Source organism: Mauremys reevesii, linkage group 4 (assembly GCF_016161935.1).
Source record: "Mauremys reevesii isolate NIE-2019 linkage group 4, ASM1616193v1, whole genome shotgun sequence".
NCBI lineage: Eukaryota > Metazoa > Chordata > Testudines > Geoemydidae > Mauremys > Mauremys reevesii.
Window position 1 is genome coordinate 134,848,534 of NC_052626.1, and position 19,979 is coordinate 134,868,512.

General features: G+C 56.2%; 2 protein-coding genes across 3 annotated transcripts in view; both read left to right on the forward strand.

The window, feature by feature from the left end:
- LOC120403911 (complement receptor type 1-like) overlaps positions 1 to 19,979 on the forward strand; it is a 626,098-nt gene that overhangs the window by 37,933 nt on the left and 568,186 nt on the right. The gene's annotated exons all lie outside the window — the stretch shown is intronic.
- Positions 1 to 19,979, forward strand: part of LOC120403913 (maestro heat-like repeat-containing protein family member 7) — a 42,260-nt gene that overhangs the window by 18,664 nt on the left and 3,617 nt on the right. The window contains exons 1-10 of one of the 2 annotated variants that reach the window (XR_005597795.1): positions 43 to 256; positions 911 to 1,025; positions 2,310 to 2,450; positions 4,236 to 4,412; positions 6,910 to 7,065; positions 7,902 to 8,003; positions 8,274 to 8,376; positions 8,825 to 8,884; positions 9,893 to 10,189; positions 19,613 to 19,841. Coding sequence is in view for 1 of the 2 variants with exons in the window: in XM_039535865.1 (XP_039391799.1) it covers positions 911 to 991 (81 nt within the window). In the remaining variant the exon portion in view is untranslated. Of the gene's footprint in view, positions 1 to 42; positions 257 to 910; positions 1,189 to 2,309; positions 2,451 to 4,235; positions 4,413 to 6,909; positions 7,066 to 7,901; positions 8,004 to 8,273; positions 8,377 to 8,824; positions 8,885 to 9,892; positions 10,190 to 19,612; positions 19,842 to 19,979 lie in introns of those variants that run through there. The other variant, XM_039535865.1, reaches the window with a different exon arrangement.

Sequence of the window (19,979 nt, forward strand, 5' to 3'; positions counted from 1 at the left end):
CTGGGCTCACTCAGTAACAAGAGGCTCGCCTGCACACAGGTTCGCGGTGAAGGCCATGGAAGCTTTGCTTCTATGCGCTGGCTACAAGGAGCAGGTCACCTTCATGATGAAGCAGGGCGGCTGGGACCTGCTCATGAGCTCTGACACGCACCACAAAGGTGTCTGCCTGCTTGCCCGGTGAGTGCTGCCCAGAACCGATCACAGCAGCAGCTCCCCTCCCTGGCCCAGGACACGGCCACATTGCCTTCCCTGCTGGGTGAGACGCGGCTCCCAATCGCCTGCATGGAACAGGCCGCAGCCTCTGTGCTGTTGGCCAAGGGGTCAGTCGGCTACTTCTCCACCCTGCGCTGCCTGGCGAAACCACTTCCTGCGTGGCTCTGGCAGGCATGGCTGGGCAAAGACAGCCTCCGCCATGTCTTTCCGCAGCGTTGGTGTAGCCCTGTCAGGCCCAGCACATGAGAGAGACAAGGTGGGGGAGGGAATGTCTTTGGTTGGCCCAGTGACTGTGGGTGAGAGAGAAGCTAACACAGAAAGCTCCAGCGCTTGTCTTGGGTGAATCTAAGATATTCTCTCACCCACCCTTCTGTCTCTCATCACCCAATATCTGGGCACATGAGGAAGACCACCAACCCCACCGACACCCTTCTTTGTCTGCAGTTCTCTTGCAGCCACAGCACTACGTGCTCAGAGCTGGCCTCATGGAAGGGCTCCCTGTCGAGTGATTAAGGGTTTGGGTCTCTAGCACATAAGCCGCTGGGCATTTTAAGCCAGCAGGAACTAGTCCGTGCCAGCTGCGCGTGACTAGTCGCCCGGGATCCCCTGTCCTGTGGCACTGGTCTGGTTAGATTCATAAATGGAGGACCAGTCCTTGCCCACCTTGATGATGTGGTGTTTGTGTTTCCTATGCCAGGGCCATGGTTTCGCTCAATTTCCAGGAGCGAAACTGGATTTTCTACCATCTGATGGCCATCCTCGACGATCGGGACGATAGGCGGTACGTCCCGGCCGTGGCGCTCTTCATTCAGGTGAGCCTCACCAGCGGGTGAGGGTCGTGAGAAGAGCCCCGGCCCAGCGGTGACTGGGGCATGGGGCTGACCTATGGCCAGGGACAGCAGATTTGTAGAAATTTTGGTGGTGCTCAGCAGAACCTGCCCCTCCAAACTCTGCCCCCCTAAACTCTGCCCCCAACCTGCCTAAGTCTCTGGGAGGGAGTTTGGGTGGGGGAGGGGGCCTGGGGTGCAGGCTCTGGGATGGGTCAGAGGGTGGGAGTGCAGGAGAGGGTGGGGATGCAGGCTCTGGGAGGGAGTTTGGGGACAGGAGGGATGTGTGGAGGGAGGGGGTGCAGGCTCTGGGAAGGAGTTTGGGGGCCAGAGTGGGGTCGGGAAAGGGGTGGGGGGGCAGGCTCTGGGAGGAGTTGGGAGGGTGCGGCGCTTATCTGGGGCTCCTAGGCAGGGCAGGCCGGGGGCCCTCCATGTGCTGCTACCCCGAGGCACTGCCCCCACAGCTTCCTACTGGCTGCAGGGGCACGCCCACCCCACCCAGGGGCCACAGGGAGGGGCTGGCAGCCATGGGAGCAAGCAGGCAGGAGGCCGCTCTGCTGCGCTGCCAGTGGTGGTGGGGGCCCCAGGCTGTTTTAAATGGCCTGGGAGACGTGGGGGGAAAGGTGGGGCTGAGGCCCATGGTACCCAGGCACCATGGGCCAATGGAACTTGCCGCTCATGCCTATGGCCAGGAGAGGGGTGGCCCTGAAGGCCCTGGGGGTGGGTGGGTGAGCAGGGGCAGGGAAAGCTCCTACAACCCTAGGGGTGGAGTCACTCAGTCTGGGCATTGTTACCTGTCCCAGCTGGTGTCACGGGGCTGGAGCAAGGCCCAGGGTCAGGTGTCTCTTGTTCCCCAAGGCTCAGTTCCATAGAATGGTCCCTTGTGTGACCTCGGTCCTCGAGCCCCCTCTGACATCCGTGTGCCATGCGCAGGCCGGGCAGCCGCCTGCCCATTCATGGCCAGTTCACCTGCCCCCCACAGACCGGGCGACCCTTTGGAGCACAAGGCTGCAGACCCCACCCCCCACACCACTGCTCCGTGTGCAGCTGAGCCTTAGTGAGGGAGCAGGGCAGGCCTTGATCTCAGCTGGAGCCTCGAGGGGCCGTCGCGCTAGCAGCGTTTCAGTGGGGCCCACACAGTGACCAATCGCGATGCCCTGCATGCAGCCCATGCCGGGCCTTGGCCAGTGGAGCTAAGGGCCCCGTGGCAGAGATGAGTCGCGAGAGGCCAGCCCCGTTCTCTAGCTTGATTTGCTGTTGGTGTGTTAGCTCCTCCAGTGCCCTGACCTTGGCTACGCGCTGGAAGACGCCATCGTGGAGGAGATGAGCAGGCAGCTGAGAGACCACCAGACCGTGGTGCGCTGGTTGGGGCTCAAAGGCCTCCTCAATCTGGCCCTTCACCCAGAGAAGGTGAGAGGGGAGGAGGGCTGGGGGATAAACCCAGAACCGCAGGGAGCTGCTGCAGGGCTGGGGTCATTGAAACCTTCCCAGGGGGTATGGCCCTGGCCTGGAGTCAGGAGCCCTGGCTTCTATTCCGGCTCTGCCACTGACCTGCGGGGTGCCCTTGGGCAAGCCCCTGCCTGGCCTTTGTCTGCTGTTCTGCAGGGCAGGGCCTGGCTCCTGCAGGGTGCGTCTCTAGGTGTGTGGAGCATCTGGCACAGCTGGGCCTGATTGTGTCTGGGGTCTCTGTGATCCAAAGAACCCTAGCACTAGAGTAGCAGCAGAGCTGCAGACTCTAGACCCCCAGGGAATGCTGGCGACCCCAGTGATCAGGGACGCTTGGATAGAGCCATTTCACTACAATTAGGAACCATTTTTTCCTACAAATCCCCTTTTAAGCCTCATAGGTTTTAACTGTTGACGTCACGGCTCTGTCCCGCAGCACTCGCTCCTCTGAAGAGCTCTGGAAGGGCCTTTTGCTGCTAAGATCTCATAACAAGTTTGATACCCACAATATAGTGAAGGCAGAGAAAGCCCTTGGGGCTTAAATACACAGATCTGACAGCCTGGTAAAGAGGAGACAATCTGAAGGCAACTCTCGTTAATGATAATTTACTTCGCCTGAGAATAGGGGGTCAGTCCGGTTTATTAAACCCGGACTATGACTAGATCAGACATGGAGAGGGCGTGACTGTAATTCTCTTTGTTATACACCATTCCCATCGTTCCATGCACTTCAGCCTGGTTTTCACTTGCTCGTGGTTCATTTTCCTTTCTGGAACCGGTTAGCCTGTATATGACCTATTTTTTCCCTGATGCCGGTTGAGATTTTGTGGGGCTGTCTTTGAAAGGTTGAAAAACCAAATACAGAAATAACTGAATCTGGCTTTTAGTAACAGACTAACCCTAGAACTAGTGTGCAATATTGGCTCCCTCCCCTAGGCTGGGCTGTAAGGACCAGGATTCAGGAGAACCCAGGTTCGGTTCCTGGCTCTGCCAGACTCCCTAAGTGACTGTGGGCGAGTCACGTAACCTCTCTGTGCCCGAGTTCCATGTCTGTACAATGGGGATAGAAATCCTGCCTTCGTGTGTCTAGCCTGTAAGCTCTAGGGCAGGGACCGTCTCTTCCTGTGCCTGGAAAGCCCCCAGCACAAGCCCTTATTGCAGACAGGCCCTCGAGGTGCTATTTGAACAATAATACACTTGATTTATTTGGGGTCAACGTGTTGTGTAGAGAACTTTCCACGGATGATATCTGCTAATAAAAACCATCCCCTGAGATCTGGGGTACAAGGAAGCAGCTGCTTATGTTGCAGGTTGCCAGACCCACTGCCCGTGATCTTAGCTGGCTGTGCAAAGGCTTTGAGGCTGTAATATGTCTCTGGAGGCAGGGGCGCTGGAAGACTTTTTATAGTGGAGGTGCTGCACCCCCCCCCCTTACCCCTGTCCACACACCCCTCCACCACTAGAGCTTTGGTCAGGAGCAGGGCCATGGCTCCAGGAGGCGGGGGCGGGGGATTGATGGGGCAAGGGGACCAAGGCTGGGGCCATAGCTGGGGGTTGGCGCAGGGCCGGCAGCTGGGACCCTGTGTGTGGGGCCAGGAGCAGAGTCCTCGCGAAACCTGGGAGTGCTGCAGCACCCCCAGCACCCCTAGCTCCCATGCCTCTGTCTGCAGGGGAGGCAGACATTGTTTTGGAAATGGCTTGTTGGGTCACTGGAGGGTGTTTCGTAAAGCAGCTCCTTGTTTCACACAGGTGGGGAAACTCCAGCGTCTGCTGCCAGATGTCCTGGAGCGACTCCAGGAGGTAGACAGAGACCTCATCTGCAAGGCCATCGCCGTGCTGAAACACCTCCTCGCCGGCATGGACAGGCAGAGCGCCAGCTGCGCGGCTGTGCAAGTGGCTGAGCAACTCCTGCCATTGTTTGATGATGTAAGGCCTGGCACCTCACAGGAGATCCCATCAAACTGCGGACATGTGAATGGGGGCTAGGGGGTGGGCTAGCAGGGCCTGTGCTATGGTCCTAGCCAGAAAACGGATTGTCATAAATCATGAGCTCATTCCCGCCTTCCTCTCACTCTCCATGAGAGCACATGGCAGAAAGGATGGGAACCCTGGTGTCCCGCAGGCCTACTGACAAGGATGAGGGCAGCCTGGGGACGAGGCTCCCCTTGGGGAAGGACGTGCATTCCTGAGCCTGCATGCAGCGAGGGGGCCTCTGCAGCACAGGGTGCTGCAATGCTCTTGCTGGCTTCCAGGGTGACAAGTGATGGTACTTTGGTGAAAATCTGCCCCTCCTTTCCCTGGCCAGGAATCCTACAGCTGGCCTGTCAGCGCCATAAGGAAATGGCTCTGTCTGTAGGTTCTGCAGCTATCGCCCTTTCCTCTCCCCTTCGTTCTCATGGCAGGGCAGCGTCAAAGGAGGGGAAAGTTCTCCTCAGATCTTTTGTACCCACAAACTAGCCCCCGCCGGCGCATTCACCAGACTGATGTTCAGTCCCACACTGGGTGGCGAGATCCAGCAAGCGGGCAGGAGAAAGGGGCCCATCCGTTACTGCCTTCCAGGGGTAATGCCCCAGTGGGGGCTCCTGGAGGGACTCCCCAGCTCTCATAACGGTAAATCCTACTCTCAGCCCTCCCGAATTCTGCTGGGACCCTGCCGCTCTTTATTTAGTAGTGGCACAGGCCTGGCTAAAGCTGTTCCCAGGGTCTCCTGGATCCCCAGCTGGCCAAAGGGACAGGGCAGCCTGGACCAAGGATGCAGGATCTCGCCTGGGCGAGCCCTTTAAACCAAACCCTCTCAGGCCCGGGGAACAGAACAGGTTCTTTATGGGGCAGGGGTTATATCCAAATAGTGTTAATGAACACAACACCCATTGTTGTCAGAAGTGTGTTGTCAGAGTGCTACCGTGTGGTGCTCTGCTTTCTCCTTGTTGATATCACTCGGCTGCGCATGCAGTGTTCTCTCTGTGTGCTACCCCAGCTCTGCAGATAGCTGACACAGCAGACCCAACGAGAACCCCCAATAACCACAGAGTCCAGTAAGATGCAAAGCCACGTCGGCTAGGTTTATTGCACTCGACACAATTGCAGTTCCCTGTAGGTTTCTTAGCCTAATTCAGGGCATACTAAGAGAAAGTGCCTCTTGGCAATGGACCCGCTCAGTGGCGGGACTTTCCACTGCCCCTCGGCCGGACAAAGGCACCGCCCCAGGATGGATTCTTATACACAGACACAAACAAGTTACACATCACACCTGACGATGAGGTACAACCTCCACGTAGCACGGTACAACCTTTCTATGTATTTAGGTGCCCCTTCTACCTTGTACATGTTGGTTCGATCAAAACAACTCTATCCATCATTTTACCTTTTGCCCCTGTCATTGGGATGGGCCAGCCTGTTCTTTGTTATCTGTGTGGAATGTGCAAGTTTGTGAATGTTCAGTACCTTTTAGATATGTATCAGCCCTTTCCTTGCCAGCTTCTGTGAGCAGGGCCTGCCTCTGGCTCACAGCTTAACTTTGCTTTATATTAGCAAAGTCTTGTTCATTACTTTAGTTCAGGCCTCAGGCCTCATACTGGGCCTTTATCATGGCCTGCACTTACTACACCCATCACCAGGGAAAGGCAAACAGGCCTCAACAACTGGAGGGAAGACCAGAGAGGTGGCAGTTCAACATCTGCCTGTGCCCACTGCAGTGCAGCCCTGATGCCCCCATACCCCTCCCATGTGTTTTGTACAGAGCCTGCCCAGCTGTTCTGAGCTGACCCCTCACCCCTCCCCAAACCCCTGGAGGCTGGGTGGCTTCCAGTCATGGCTTCCAAGGCCCCCTATTTGGGAGCTCCTGCACATTTACCACCCCTTGGCCCTAGTTAAATTCACCCCAGGTCCCTGAGCATGGCCCAAACAAACACCAATGTAGAAATTTGCCCCCTATGCCTGGCCCCCTTGGCCCGGCTAGAGGGCTGCTGTGGGTCAACACCAGTGTGAGCTGGGCCTGCAAAGTGGGTGGACAAACTACACCCCCCCTTCGCTCTTTGAATCTTTCCTCATCGCTCCCTCTCTGCCGCCCCTGTCCTGGCTCTGCTCCATCCTGAATGTTTCCCCTTGGCTGACACAGGCGGGTGCTGATGTCAGTGCACCCAGAGCTGGCTGTGAGAGCCTAGGGGCAGTCTCACCCCAGCTTACTGCTCTCCCTGGCCAAGAAGTTACCAGGCCAGCCCCTCAGCTGGTGGAAATCTGCATCTCTATTGCCTTCAATGGCGCTATGCCCATGAGACTCTGGCCCCAGTTGTGGCTGTATGGCTGGGGGTGAGTTACCAATATCCCCTGCAGGGCAGACATCTCTGGCACAGTGTGCACTTGCCCTGCTGGATGAGAATGACTGTCACAGTGTCTCCTCCCCTCCCTATATCATCTCTTGCAGGTGACCAGCAAGCTCCGGGTGCTCTCCATCACCCTTTTTAAAGACCTGCTGGAGCTTGTAAGGTGGCCCAACCGGAGTGAGATGAAGGAGTATGTGCTCCAGAGCCTGGTCCCACTGCTCCTCCTTGTGCATGATGAGCGTCCCAATGTGTCCCAGGTGAGGCCACGAATTGGAGTCTGCAGCTGAGATAGTTACAGAGCGACCATTTGTTTTGGGGGGGCAACATGTGACACCCCCCTTTAAAGGGTCTGGCCGGTAGAGGGCAGGTGCTCAGAGCTGTGACAATCAGGCACTCAAAATCACTTGAATGTTGAGTCCAGTAGTGCCATGACCATGGCACCCCACCCAACTGCTGAGTCTTCTCTGCATCCTCTGAGCTCAACACCCCCCTGCAGTCAGGCTGAGAGATTGGGTGGGGCGAGTGGTCGCCTCACCACTCCTACAGCCACTGGCCTCCGCACACTCCCCTGGCTGTGCTGGTGGGAAGAGCACAACCCTGGCCATATCCCTACCAGGAGCAGGGCTACTCAGCCTCCAGATGGTACACAGGACCCAATGTGCCCTTAGCCAAGCGGCCCGGACAGCCCGTACTAGCCATGACATGCCCAAGCCCCTCCCCCCCATGCCTCTGCACATGCTAGTGCTCATGGCCCCCATCACTTGGGACACAAATGCCACCAGCACTAATGAATTCACCCCATGAGGTGGGGAACTGAGGCGCAGCCTCAAAAATATTGAACCCCCATGGGCATTAGGCACCTAAATCCCTTTGCAGCCCTGGGCCTAAGCAACTTGCCTGAGTTCCTGCAGGGAGAGCTGGGAATTGAGTCAGGTCTCCAGCCATTGCCTTAGCCACACCGCCGCCCTTCCGTGAGCAGCCAGGGCAGGGAAGCGTTCAGCACGCACGGCCTCCCTGGCCTCCGGTAACTAGGCTAGTGGCTTCCAGCTCCCGTAACTGTGTCCGGCTCGCCCCGGCCCCTCTTGTTTTGCAGGTGTGTTGGGACACCCTCAGCAGTGCCGCCCAATTCCTGAGGTGGCACCAGCTCAGTGGCCTCATCCAGCACAAGGAAACCTGGCGAATCTGTGACTGCCTGGTGAGGGAGCCCTCTGGCCATTCACTGCACAGCCCTCGCTGGCAGAAGTGGAGGAATCAGTGGATAGGGCACCCCCGATTGCCTGGCTCTGTGCCCACACTGAGGCCCAGCCGCGGGACCACACCTGGCCCTGGGTGTGGTCCCTCTGCGTGATCCTCCCAGCACAGGAAGGAGGGGCAAAAACAGGACGTGCGCTCCACACACCTGGAAGCTGGCCTGTGGGACAGAAAGGCCTTTAATAATCTTGTTCTCCCTTGTTCTGGCTCCTAGGTGAGGCGCTACAACGGGAGAGCTGATGACTTCCTGTGCCAGACCATGGCCTTCCTGCAGAACCCACAGACTCCAGTTAGGGAAGCAGCCATCAGGTTCCTAGGTAACCACAGAGCAGAGGGATCCCTTTAGCAGAGGGGCTGGATCTGGTCCCAGGCTCTCCTCAGTCCCTGCCAGCAGCGAGAAGTGACCCCTGGGCTCCTGATTCCCTAATGAAGGCGAAGGGGTGTCAGAAACCCACAGGAGCAAGCTCACCCCAAACTGCCCTGATCGGCTGATAGGACCCCTCTAAGCCCACTGCTCCTCATGCAGTCCCCGTTCTCCGCCTCCACCCCACCGTGGGCTCTTGGTAGTGGACCTTCAAGGCGCTGTGCTCTCCTTTGGCAACCAGCCCTGTAGCCATCTCTGGGGACTCGCCCTTTCCCCTGGGGATTCAGGAGCGTGTCCTGGCCAGTGAGGGGCGGGGGAAAGCCGCGGTGCTTGGAGGGTGACAGGCTCTTTAACACCCTCGCTGGGGACACGGGGATGTGATGAGCTGTTTGTGTGTGTAGGGCTCACTGCCCGGCAGCTGGACCAGGGGAGCCAGGACAAGCTGGACACCATCTGCGACAGTGAGTGGTCCCGCTTTGAGTACTGAGCACTAGGGGGATGAATGGCCCAGGGCTGCAGGGTGGGTTCAATCTCCGACACCAGCAACGTGGTCACAGGCGAGAGCCACAAGGGGATGCAAAATATAAATCCCCAACCCCCTGATCAGCTGGCCCCTCACCCTGTCGTGTCTGCTGGTTGGCATGTGCCCAGGCACTTAGCCCTGACCTCAGAGCTGCGGCCTGGTAGATCCCCAAACTGGGCCTTAGCTGGCTGGCCTTCGCAGATGATTGCCCCCCCCCAAACACAGCCAAAGTGGGGTGCTGCCTCCCCCCTTGCACTCACTAGCCCAGTGTTTGGAGTAGTCACCTCCACGTGGGACACCTGGGGTCAAGCCACTGCTCCAAATGAGGCTGAAGTGACGTCCGGTCACCTACCTCCCTGCTGCGTGTCCAGACCCCTGGGCAGCACAGGGCAGAGCAGCATCTCCACCACATTTGTTTGGGAAAAGGGAAGGGTGGGTGACATAGCTCAGACTCCTCACTCCCAGAGCAGATTCACAGCTGGGCCTCCCAACCGGAGCTAGAGAATGGCTGAGCTCCCTCCTCGGCATTTCCTGGAGGGCAGCAGGGCACCTGAAGTTAGGCGGCGCCTAACAATGCCCAAGCCCCCTTTGTGACTCTCCCCCTCTCTAGGCCTAAGTGCCCATCTGTGCATTGTGGGGGGAAGGGGGAGGGTAAATACAGGCAGGGATGAGGCTCTCAGATACTGCAGGGATGAGGCAGTCCTAGAAATAGTGAGTGAATGGGGTTCATTGGGACTTCTTGCCTGTGTCTGGAGGCTCCCCCAGCTGTGGAGGGCGGCGGGGATGTTTAGTGAGGGTTGCTGGTTGTTCCCGCTAGTCCCCTGCCTCCTGCCACCAGGCCTGCTGCCTCCTTGTCGTGGGCCGAGAGGTACAGAGCTGGCTTGGCCTGCCAGGGCTCTCCAGAGTGCCATGGCTCTGACCTCCATTTCCTTCCTTTCAATCTTAGACCTCAAAGGCTTGCAGCAGGACAGCAAGTCCTCAGTCCGATGCCTGGCTTCTCAGACCATTTTCATCCTGGAGGCCTTCAAGAACCAGCCTCCAGCCTGCTGCGGCCTATGGACATTGGTCCATAGGATAACAACAATGTGCACTGAGGATAGCCCGCTCATTGAAGCTGCCCAGCTGCCCTAGCTCTGGGAAAAGCCAGCCTCCCTTCTCTGGGGGCTTGGTGCATCAGAGCCCACCTGGAGCAAGGTGGAACACATGGCTTCTTCCCAATTGGCCGCCTGCCCTGCCCAGCCATGTGAGTAGTTAACTGCTCGATAGCTTTCATCATCATGTACTTTTTGACAGGTTTCCATGCACCGTGTTGCATTTATGTCCTGCCCTCCGTCCCCATTTCCAGTTGTGTACGTTTTGATGCCGGCCATTTTGAAAATTTATTTTGTATTATTTTTCTGTGTTTGGCCGGGAAGGTTGTGTTCTTGTTTTTTGACATATTTAGAGAAAAAGTACGAATGAGTAGAAAGAGAGGCTGTAAAGGGTTTGCCGTCCCTCCCCCAGCCTCCACCGTCCGTCCATCTGGGTGGGAGACCACACCCCTTGCTATGATACTTCCGGGTACGGTGGTTCAGGGGAAAATTAGCTCAGTGTTAATGGCTCTAGCCTGCAGTCAGGCCAAGTAACGGTAGAGAGTCTGTTTGCCCGGGGCCCTCAATCAGGGCAGGGCGTCAGTCGAGAAGGGATCTGGCCTACAGTCAGGCAGGCAGAGCAGCAGGAGGTCCATTTGCCTGGCCCTTGATCAGGGTAGGGCAGCAGTCAAGTAGGGGGGCTCTGGCCTACAGTCCGGCAAAGCTGTCACAGTCTAGGGGAGGTTAGCTCTCTGGTGGGAGAGTCAGCACAACCATCTGGCATCTGGATTCAGGTGGGTGCCAGACCAATTCAGGCCTCCTGACAACCAGGGGGGAGGCTGCCACTCCTGACGTTGAGGTGGTAGGGGCAGAGGAACTCAGGTCCTCCCATTCCACTGCCCCAGCCCAGGACCCTAACAGCAGTGGAGTTGTCCGCCACTGGGTCAGCGGGGAAAGTCCAGCCGCAACACGCTAGCTGGCTTGTAGTCAATAACACAGCCAAACCTAATTCTGCTTCCCTTGGCTCCATCCTACACACCCATTCCATGTGTACATGGGTTCCAGGGTTGTTGTTCGCTTCGCTGGGATAGACAGCTAGTGGCAGCCCCCCCAGCTCCTCGGAGATCCTGGCGTCTGGCAGCTTTGTCAGCACCTCTGGGTCTCTGTCAGGAGAGCGGTCTCCGTTAGGTCTGGGCTCACGCAACGGGGAAGAGACGTCCTGCTCCTCAGGCAGCCCTCCCCCGACTGAGCTGGAGGACCAGCCTTTTATAGTTCCGCTTCCTGTCCCACCCTCTGCTTCCAGCGGGAGGCCATGCAAGTCCCCGTTCTACCCACCAGGGGCGTTCACGGATCCCTCCTGTCTGTCAGGGCAGGAGACTATGCCCTCTCGCTACAGAGGCCTTAAAGAAAAGGAGTTTTAAAAAAAGAAAGATTGCTTAGGCTTAGAGGAAAAAGGAAAGAAAGGTTATCTTAAATAGAAGAAAGAGGGGAAACTAGAGAAAGCAACAAGAGAGAGGAGTTTGTAAGAACGTAGTAAAAGGTTATTTTTGTTGGGACTAAAAAATTATGAGAGTAAAAAAAATTGAACTCAATTTAAAAAACCAAAGGCTAATTAAATAGAATAGGAAATATAAAGGAAGGTTGAGAAGGTCGGGTGAAAGAACTCACATGGCAGAATAATTAGCGAGAGATTCTGTGTCAGTGACATAGGGCTGTGTAAAGTACAGAAAACAGCAAGAGAGAGAAAGATCCCTTTTTGTTAATAAGCAGAAAACAGAGCTGTACAAAAGAGAGAAAGATCCTTACCATTTCCCGCCGTTGTTCAGCCATCGTCAACCGAGCAGCACAGCTTCCGCTGCAAACTCTGCTCTCCCATTCTTGCATCAGTAGCAAATTTCTCCATGTTGTCGGTGCTGGGCTCCAGTGAAAGCTACAGAAGGAAACCATTTCCCGCCTTTTATCAGCCATCTTGAACCGAACAGCTCTCCTACGTTTCATGCCATTTTTCCAGGATTACCCATGCAGGCACCATAGCGTGGCAAGTATGTAGCCCACTCAGATCTCTGCTGCAGTCTTGACCATTGTAAATACCTCACGCATTATCCAGCAATATGTGAAGTTTCTGCAAAAATGGGCGAGGTAGCGACGACAGCGCGATTACTGTACTGATGAGGACATGGACACCTCTGTTCCTAGAAGCACAGCATGCAGCGATTGGGAGATCATGGTGGTGTTGGGCCAGGTTCATGCCGTGGAAGGCCAATTTTGGGCCCAGGAAACAAGCACAGACTGGTGGGACCACATAGTTTTGCAGATCTGGGATGATTCCCAGTGGCTGTGAAACTTTCAGATGCGAGGGACCACTTTCAGGGAACTTTGTGACTTGCTGTCCCCTGCCCTGAAGCACAAAGACAGCAAAATGAGAGCAGCCCTCACAGTTGAGAAGTGCGTGGCCGTAGCACTGTGGAAGTTTGCAATGCCCAACAGCTACCAGTCAGTCAGGAATCAGTTTGAGTGGGCAATTCTACCGTAGGGGCTGCTGTGCTACAAGTAGCCAATGCAATCATTGACCAGCTGCTATCAAGGGTAGTGACTTTGGAAAATGTGCAGACCATTGTGGATGGCTTTAATGCGCTGGGGTTCCCTAACTGCAGTGGGGCGATAGACAGAACGCATATCCCTATCTTGGCCCCGGCACACCGGAGCGGCCAATATGTAAACTGTAAGGGGTACGTTTCCATGGTGCTGCAAGCACTGGTGGATCACAAAGGACATTTCACTGACATCAAGGTGGGATGGCCGGAAAGTGCATGACGCTCGCATCTTCAGGAACTCTGGTCTGTTGGAACAGCTGCAGGAAGGGACTTACTTTCCAGACCAGAAAATTACTGTTGGGGATGTGGAAATGCCTATAGTTATCCTGGGGGACCCAGCCTACCTCTTAATGCCATGGCTCATGAAATCGTACACAGGCACCCTGGACAGTAGTAAGGAGCAGTTCAACTATAGGCTAAGCAAATGCAGGATGGTGGTCGAATGTGCTTTTGGACGTTTGAAAGAGCGCTGGCGCAGTTTACTGACTTGGTTAGATCTCAGCACAACCAATACTCCAATTGTAATTGCTGCTTGTTGTGTGCTCCACAATATCTGTGAGTAAGGGGGAGACGTTTATGGCGGAATGGGAGGTTGAGGCAACTCGCCTGGTGGCCAATTTCGCACAGCCAGAGAACAAGGCGATTAGAAGAGCACAGCAGGGTGCGCTGTGCATCAGAGAAGCTTTGAAAGACAGTTTCATGATTGGCCAGGGTACAGTGTGACACTTGTGTTTGTTTATCTTGAAGTTACCCGCCCCCTATATATATGAAAGGAAATAAAGTCACAATTGTTTAAAAACCATTCTTTAGTATTCATTGCACAACACATGGAGAGAAATCAGAAGGTAAATGGGGGGAGGAGGGGTTGGGTTATGGGGGTGGAGAAGAAGGGAAGGAGAAGTCCAGAAACCAAATCAAAAGTTCACATATGCCAACTTTCTGCTGCTTGGGTGAGCCTCTGGGGTTGAGTGTGTGAGTCCCCTTAGCCTCCCGCATCGTGTTCTTGGGCGTCTGGGTGAGGAGGCTATGGAACTTGGGGAGGAGGGAGGGCAGTTATACAGGGGCAGCAGCGGCAATCTGTGATCTTTCTGCCTTTCCTGCATTAGATCCACCATACAGGGCAGCATGTCAGTTTGCTCCCCCATGAGCTCGACCATAGTGTCCTGGCTGCTCTCATCGCGCGTCCCTCCTCCTCTCTTCGTGTTCCTGTAATGCATTACGTGACTGCGCAATTGTTTACCACCAAGCATTCAGCGGGCCCTATCAGTGCTGGAGGACTGCATGAGCTCGGCGAATATATGTCCCCAAGTTCCTTTTTCTGCCTTCTAATCTGGACCAGCCTCTTGGATGGAGTAGATTGGGGCTGCGTTGAAACATTTGCACCTGCAGGAGGAGAAAAAGGAAGAGTAGTATTTTAAAAGATACATTTCAGAGAACAAAGGACACACTGTTTCTCAGTGAAACAGGCAATTCATAGTACACAGCACATCACACACAGCCGGGCAACAGACTTCAGCTTGCAGCCCGCCATGGTAAGCCCTAGGGGCACGCTGGTTCTGTTTCTTCCGCATTCATTTCAATACTTTCAAACTGCTGGGCCCCTTCTCATAGCAAGCAATGCCTGGTAGGTTTTCAGTATAAAAGGAGGTCCTGCAGGCTCTCTGGGATGATTGCTTCACACAACACACACACACACACACACAGACTCGCACCCACTGCGTGGTCTGATGAGGCTCTGAGCAGGGATGAGCCCTTTAAACTAAACGCAAACAGCCCAACGTGGCTGTGTTTTCCCCACCCCGCCACCGCATGGCTCCGATCAGGCTCACTCGCCAGAAGTACCTTCTCCAGGATCATGGGAGTGGGGGTGGGGGCTATTGGCTCCTGCATTAAGAATAGTTCCTGGCTAGGGATGAAAATGGATTCCCCACTTGCCGCCTGTGCACTGTCCTCCTCCTCCTCCTCTTCATCCTCCAATAACTCATCCTCCTCGCTCCGTTCAACTTCCTCCTTGGAGATATCCACGGACAGTGGTGGGGTAGTGGTGTCGTCACCCCCATAACTGCATGCAGCTCACGGTAGAAGCGGCATGTATGCGGCTGTGACCCACAGCGCCCATTTGCCTCCCTGGCATTTTGGTACGCTTGCCTGAGCTCCCTGATTTTTGTACAACACTGCTCTGTGTCCCTGGAGTAGCCTCTTTCCGTCATGGCCCTGGAGACTTTAGCGTATGTATTTGCGTTCTTTTCTTTTTAACGTAGTTCTGCCATAACAGATTTTTCTCCCAACATTCGATGAAATCCAGTACCTCCCATTTGGACCATTCTGGAGCTCATCTGCGAACCGGGACTGCGTGGTCTCTTGTGATGGTGCTCTCTGCATGATTGCCTATGATAGTGGACTGTGCTGCTGGTCACCTGTGCTGCTGGTGACCAAACAGGAAATGAAATTCAAAAGTTCCTGGGGCTTTTCCTGCCCACCTGGCTAGTGCATCAGAGTTGAGAGTGTTGTCCACAGCAGTCACAAGGAAACATTCTGGGATACTTCCCGGAAGCCAATAACTTCGAATTGCATCCACACTACTTTTAATCCGGGATTGCGATCTCGATTTAAGCGCTACTCTACTTGCCGAGGTGAAGTACAGAAATTGGATTAAAGAGCCCTTTAAATCGAAGAAACCAGTTTGGTCATGTAGAAGGAATTATTTTTTTTCTCCAAATTAATTCGGCTAATTCCGAAATAAATGACTAGTGTAGACCAGGCTTGAGAGAGGGAGAGTATAGAAAACAGCAAGAGATCGTTTTTGGTTAGTGAGAGAAGGACAGTATAGAAAGCTGCAGGGAGGGGACACGGGGGAGAGAGAACTTACCCTTGTGGCTGCCTCTGGGAAAAGAGGCTCACAGCCGCCAGCATGGTTATCTCCGCCTCTCGGGATAGCTAGCTAGATAGATGTGGTGTATGGAGATAGATAGATAGATAGATAGATAGATAGATAGATAGATAGATAGATAACCCTATTGGCTTTACGCCCTTTTACATTTGATGTGATTTTTCTCTAATCTCAGCTCCTTGAACTTTTTCATGGTCCAAAGCGAACAACAACCCTGGAACCCATGCACACATGGAATTGGTGTGTAGGAAGGAGCCCAGGGAAGCTGAACTGGGTTCAGATGTGTTATTGACTACAAGCCAGCCAGTGTGTTGTGGCTGGATTTCCCTGCTGACCCAGTGGCGGACCACTCCACCGCTGTTAGGGCCCTGAGCTGGGACGCAGTGGAACGAGAGGGCCTGGGTTCCTCTACCCCTACCACCCCAACGTCAGGAGTGGCAGCCTCCCCACCTGGTTGTCAGGAGGCCTGAATTGGTCTGGCACCTGCCTGAATCCGGATGCCAGACGGTTGTGCTGACTCTCCCACCAGAGAGCTAACCTCTCCTAGACTGTGACAGCTCTGCTGGACTGTAGGCCAGAGCCCCCCTACTTGACTGCTGCCCTACCCTGATCAAGGGCCAGGCAAATGAACCTCCTGCTGCTCTGCCTGCCTGACTGTAGGCCAGAGCCCTTTCTTGATTGATGCCCTGCCCTGATTGAGGGCCCCGGGCAAACAGACTCTCACTGCTACTTGGCCTGACTGCAGGCTAGGGCCATTAACACTGAGCGAATTGTCCCCTGAACCAAGGTACCCCGAAGTATTGTAGCAAGGGGCATGGTCAAAGGGCTGACGGCGCCAGAAATGGGGATGGGGTGTGAAACCTGCCAAAAACTGTTAGGTGATGAAAGCTATCAAATGGTTAACTACTCTGTAACGGGCGTGTGGCTCCTCCTCCCTGGGAGGGTTGAGCCCCGACACCGGAAGGGGCGGGCTACAGAACAGTGAGCCCGCCTCAGAGGGTCAGGCGGCGACCCAGAAGTATAAAGCCGCCATCCGAGCTCAGTCAGAGCCCAGCCACCGCCGGGAGCAACCTGCCCGAGGAGCTCGTGACTGGGAAGACACGAGCAGTTGCCCGGACTGGCCGGAGCTTCCCCTCACTCGCTACCGGGAGGACCCGCCGGAGCTTCCCCGTGCCACCTACGATGAGAAGCCACCAGAGACTTCCCCTCTCCGCTGTTGTTACCCCGAGGAACCCCCGGAGCAGCACTGGCCGGACTTCCCCGAGGAACTGCCGGATCTACCCCCCACCCGGGCTGCGAGGAGCCCATGCTGTGGGACTTCCCGGGAGTGGACGCCGCGGACCAGGTAGGCCCAGAGGGAGAAATTGGAAGTGGCCCAGGGGCAGCTGACCCTAGTCAGGCTGCAGATCAACCCATACCCATGTCAGTGTGTTGCGGTGAGGATCCCCACTGACCGTCAGCCGTGGTAGCCGCTGCCTAGGACCCCGGCCGACGCAGTGGAGTGAATGGGCCTCAGATCCCCTGCCACCCCACTGATGGGTGGCAGTTTTCCCCCTCACCCCAGTGCTCAGCCCCTGCCCCAAAGGGCCTGAGCCTCCTAGACTGTTTGCTGCTCAGCCCCTGCCCCAAAGGGCCTGAGCCTCCTAGACTGTTTGCTGCCCAGTCCCTGCACCAAAGGGCCTGGGCCTGCTGAACTATTTGTACTGTTGCTCAGCCCCTGCACCAAAGGGCCTGGGCCTGCTTGAACTCTTTGTGTCGCTGCCCCGCCCCTGCACCAGAGGGCCTGGGCTTGCTTGAACTCTTTGTGTTGTGACCCAGCCCCTGCAACAGAGGGCCTGGGCTTCCCCAAACTGTTGCATATTGTTGCTCAGCCTTGCAACAGAAGGCCTGAGCCCTAATTGACTCGTGTATTGTTGCTCAGTGGAACGGGCCGGTGTGGCTCCCCTCCTCCCCTGGGAGGGTTGAGTCCCGACACCCACGCTACAGTTGGTACCAGTAGTGGGGAGTCGAACCCTTGCCTCTGTGAGAAGGGGCCGGTAGGTGGGTGGTGATTCACCCCCTTCCTAGCCAGGAACATGGATATGCAACGGCTGTTCCAGCTGCTGGTGGAGAGCCAGGAGCGGCAGCAGGCAGCCCAGCAGCAGCAGCAGCATGCCGCCCAGCTGGAGCAACAGCAGCAAGGAGATGCCGCCCAGCTCCAGCAACAGCAGCGGCAGCACGCAGCTCAGCTGGAGCAGCAGCAGCAGCTAGTACAGCAGCTGGGGAACCAGCTGCAGCACCTCATGGGCCCCACACCCTGCCCCGCCGACTGGCCAGCGGGGGAGGGCACTGGGGGGGGGGCATGTTCGGCTGCCCCCCTGTGCCTGACCAAGATGGGCCCGGACGACGACCCCGAGGCCTTCTTGGTCATGTTTGAGCATGTGGCCCTTGTCGCGGGTGGGCCCGAGACCAATGGGCCACTCTTTGGCCCCAGATTTGACTGGGATGGCCCAAGCAGCCTACTGCGGACTGGCGACAGAAGAGGCCAGAGACTACGACCGAGTAAAAGCTGCGGTCCTGGACACTTTGGATGTCAGCCCAGAGACCTTTAGACAGCGGTTCTGGCGCCAGACCCACCCTGCGGGCGCCGTCCCGGATGGTGGTCCGACCTTGAAGTAGGCCTGCCGCCGTGGCTGCAACCAGAGGTCAGGACGGCGGAGGAGGTCACTGAGCAGGTTGTGTTGGAATAATTTGTCCATACCCTGCCGCCCGGGAAGGGCCTGGGTACTCCGACACCGGCCGCGACCCTGGCTGATGCCGCTCGCTGATGGAAGGCTTCCTGGCTGCGGAAGCCTCCATAGGACCCACCTTCCGCCACCTACCTCCGCCCGAATGCCCCATAATGAGAAGAAGGCGACCAACCGCCCAGCCAGCGAGGTCCAGGCCACGGATCAGAATCCCGGCTGGGGTCCCAGACCCAGTGCTCAGACGCGCTTCCCGGCTGGCAACCCCGCCTTCAATCAGGGGCCCCGAGGCCCGTCGGAGCCCCCAAGTACCCGAGTGGCCCTCCTCGGAGCGGGTGCCCCGAGCTCGGTCCCTGCTTTGATGCGGGAAGGCGGGCACCTACAACGGGACTGCCCGAAATGGACTGTAGCTTTGGGTAGGTCTACGCAGGAGCCGGCCGGACCCGATTACCACAGGTCCCCAAACTCACGGTCCCAGTGATGGTTGGGGACCAAGCCACGCAGGCTTTGATTGACTCTGGGTGCGGCCAGATGTTGGTGCGCCAGGCTCTGGGACCCCCGGTCGACGCCCGTTTGAAGCCGATCCATCTGCAGTGCATTCATGGAGACGTCCGGCCCTACCCGAGCGCTCGAGCCCGACTAACAGTGGGTGGTATCACCCGACAATTAGTAGTCAGGCTGCAGATCAACCCATACCCATGTCAGTGTGTTGCGGTCAGGATCCCCACTGACCGTCAGCCGTGGTAGCCGCTGCCTAGGGCCCCGGGCCGGGACGCAGTAGAGTGAATGGGCCTGCGTCCCCCCTGCCACCCCACTGATGGGTGGCAGTTTTCCCCCTCACCCCAGTGCTCAGCCCCTGCCCCAAAGGGCCTGAGCCTCCTAGACTGTTTGCGGCCCAGTCCCTGCACCAAAGGGCCTGGGCCTGCTGAACTATTTGTACTGTTGCTCAGCCCCTGCAGCAAAGGGTCTGGGCCTTCTTGAACTCTTTGTGTCGCTGCCCCACCCCTGCACCAGAGGGCCTGGGCTTGCTTGAACTCTTTGTGTTGTGGCCCAGCCCCTGCAACAGAGGGCCTGGGCTTCCCCAAACTGTTGCATATTGTTGCTCAGCCTTGCAACAGAAGGCCTGAGCCCTAATTGACTCGTGTATTGTTGCTCAGTGTAACGGGCCGGTGTGGCTCCCCTCCTCCCCTGGGAGGGTTGAGCCCCGGACACCCACGTTTACATACTCACATGCAGCCTTCTCCGCCCCCTTGTACATAACAATCCTCTGTTTCATTTTGATGTATTTTGATGTATTTTAATGCTTTTATTCATTTTATTTATTAAATAACTGTGTTTACAGTAATATAGCAAGATATAAAATATATACACATCTTGTCCTGTACACAGAACACAGACCGCTCCACTGGATCCCACAACCCATACAGGGAGAAAGCCGTAGAAAATGCTGACATCTCCAAAATCATATCAGGGCAAGAAAAGGCACTTGCTGTTTGCAACACTTGTACAGGACAGACACAGGGTGAGGGCTAGACTAAGTGGCCATGGTTAGTCCTGCTCCATCTCTACCGTCTCAGTTTCCATCTACAGCTGTTCACACTCAAAATGCAGGACAGGGGTAAGGTTAGCCCATCACCAAAAGAACCTTCATGTAAAGCAGTGTTCTTTCCTGCGCCTGGTGGGGATCACGCAGACAGACAACACCCCAGGCTGGGCATTGTCCCAGGGTGAAGCAGGGCTGTAGCGTAAGGTGGAG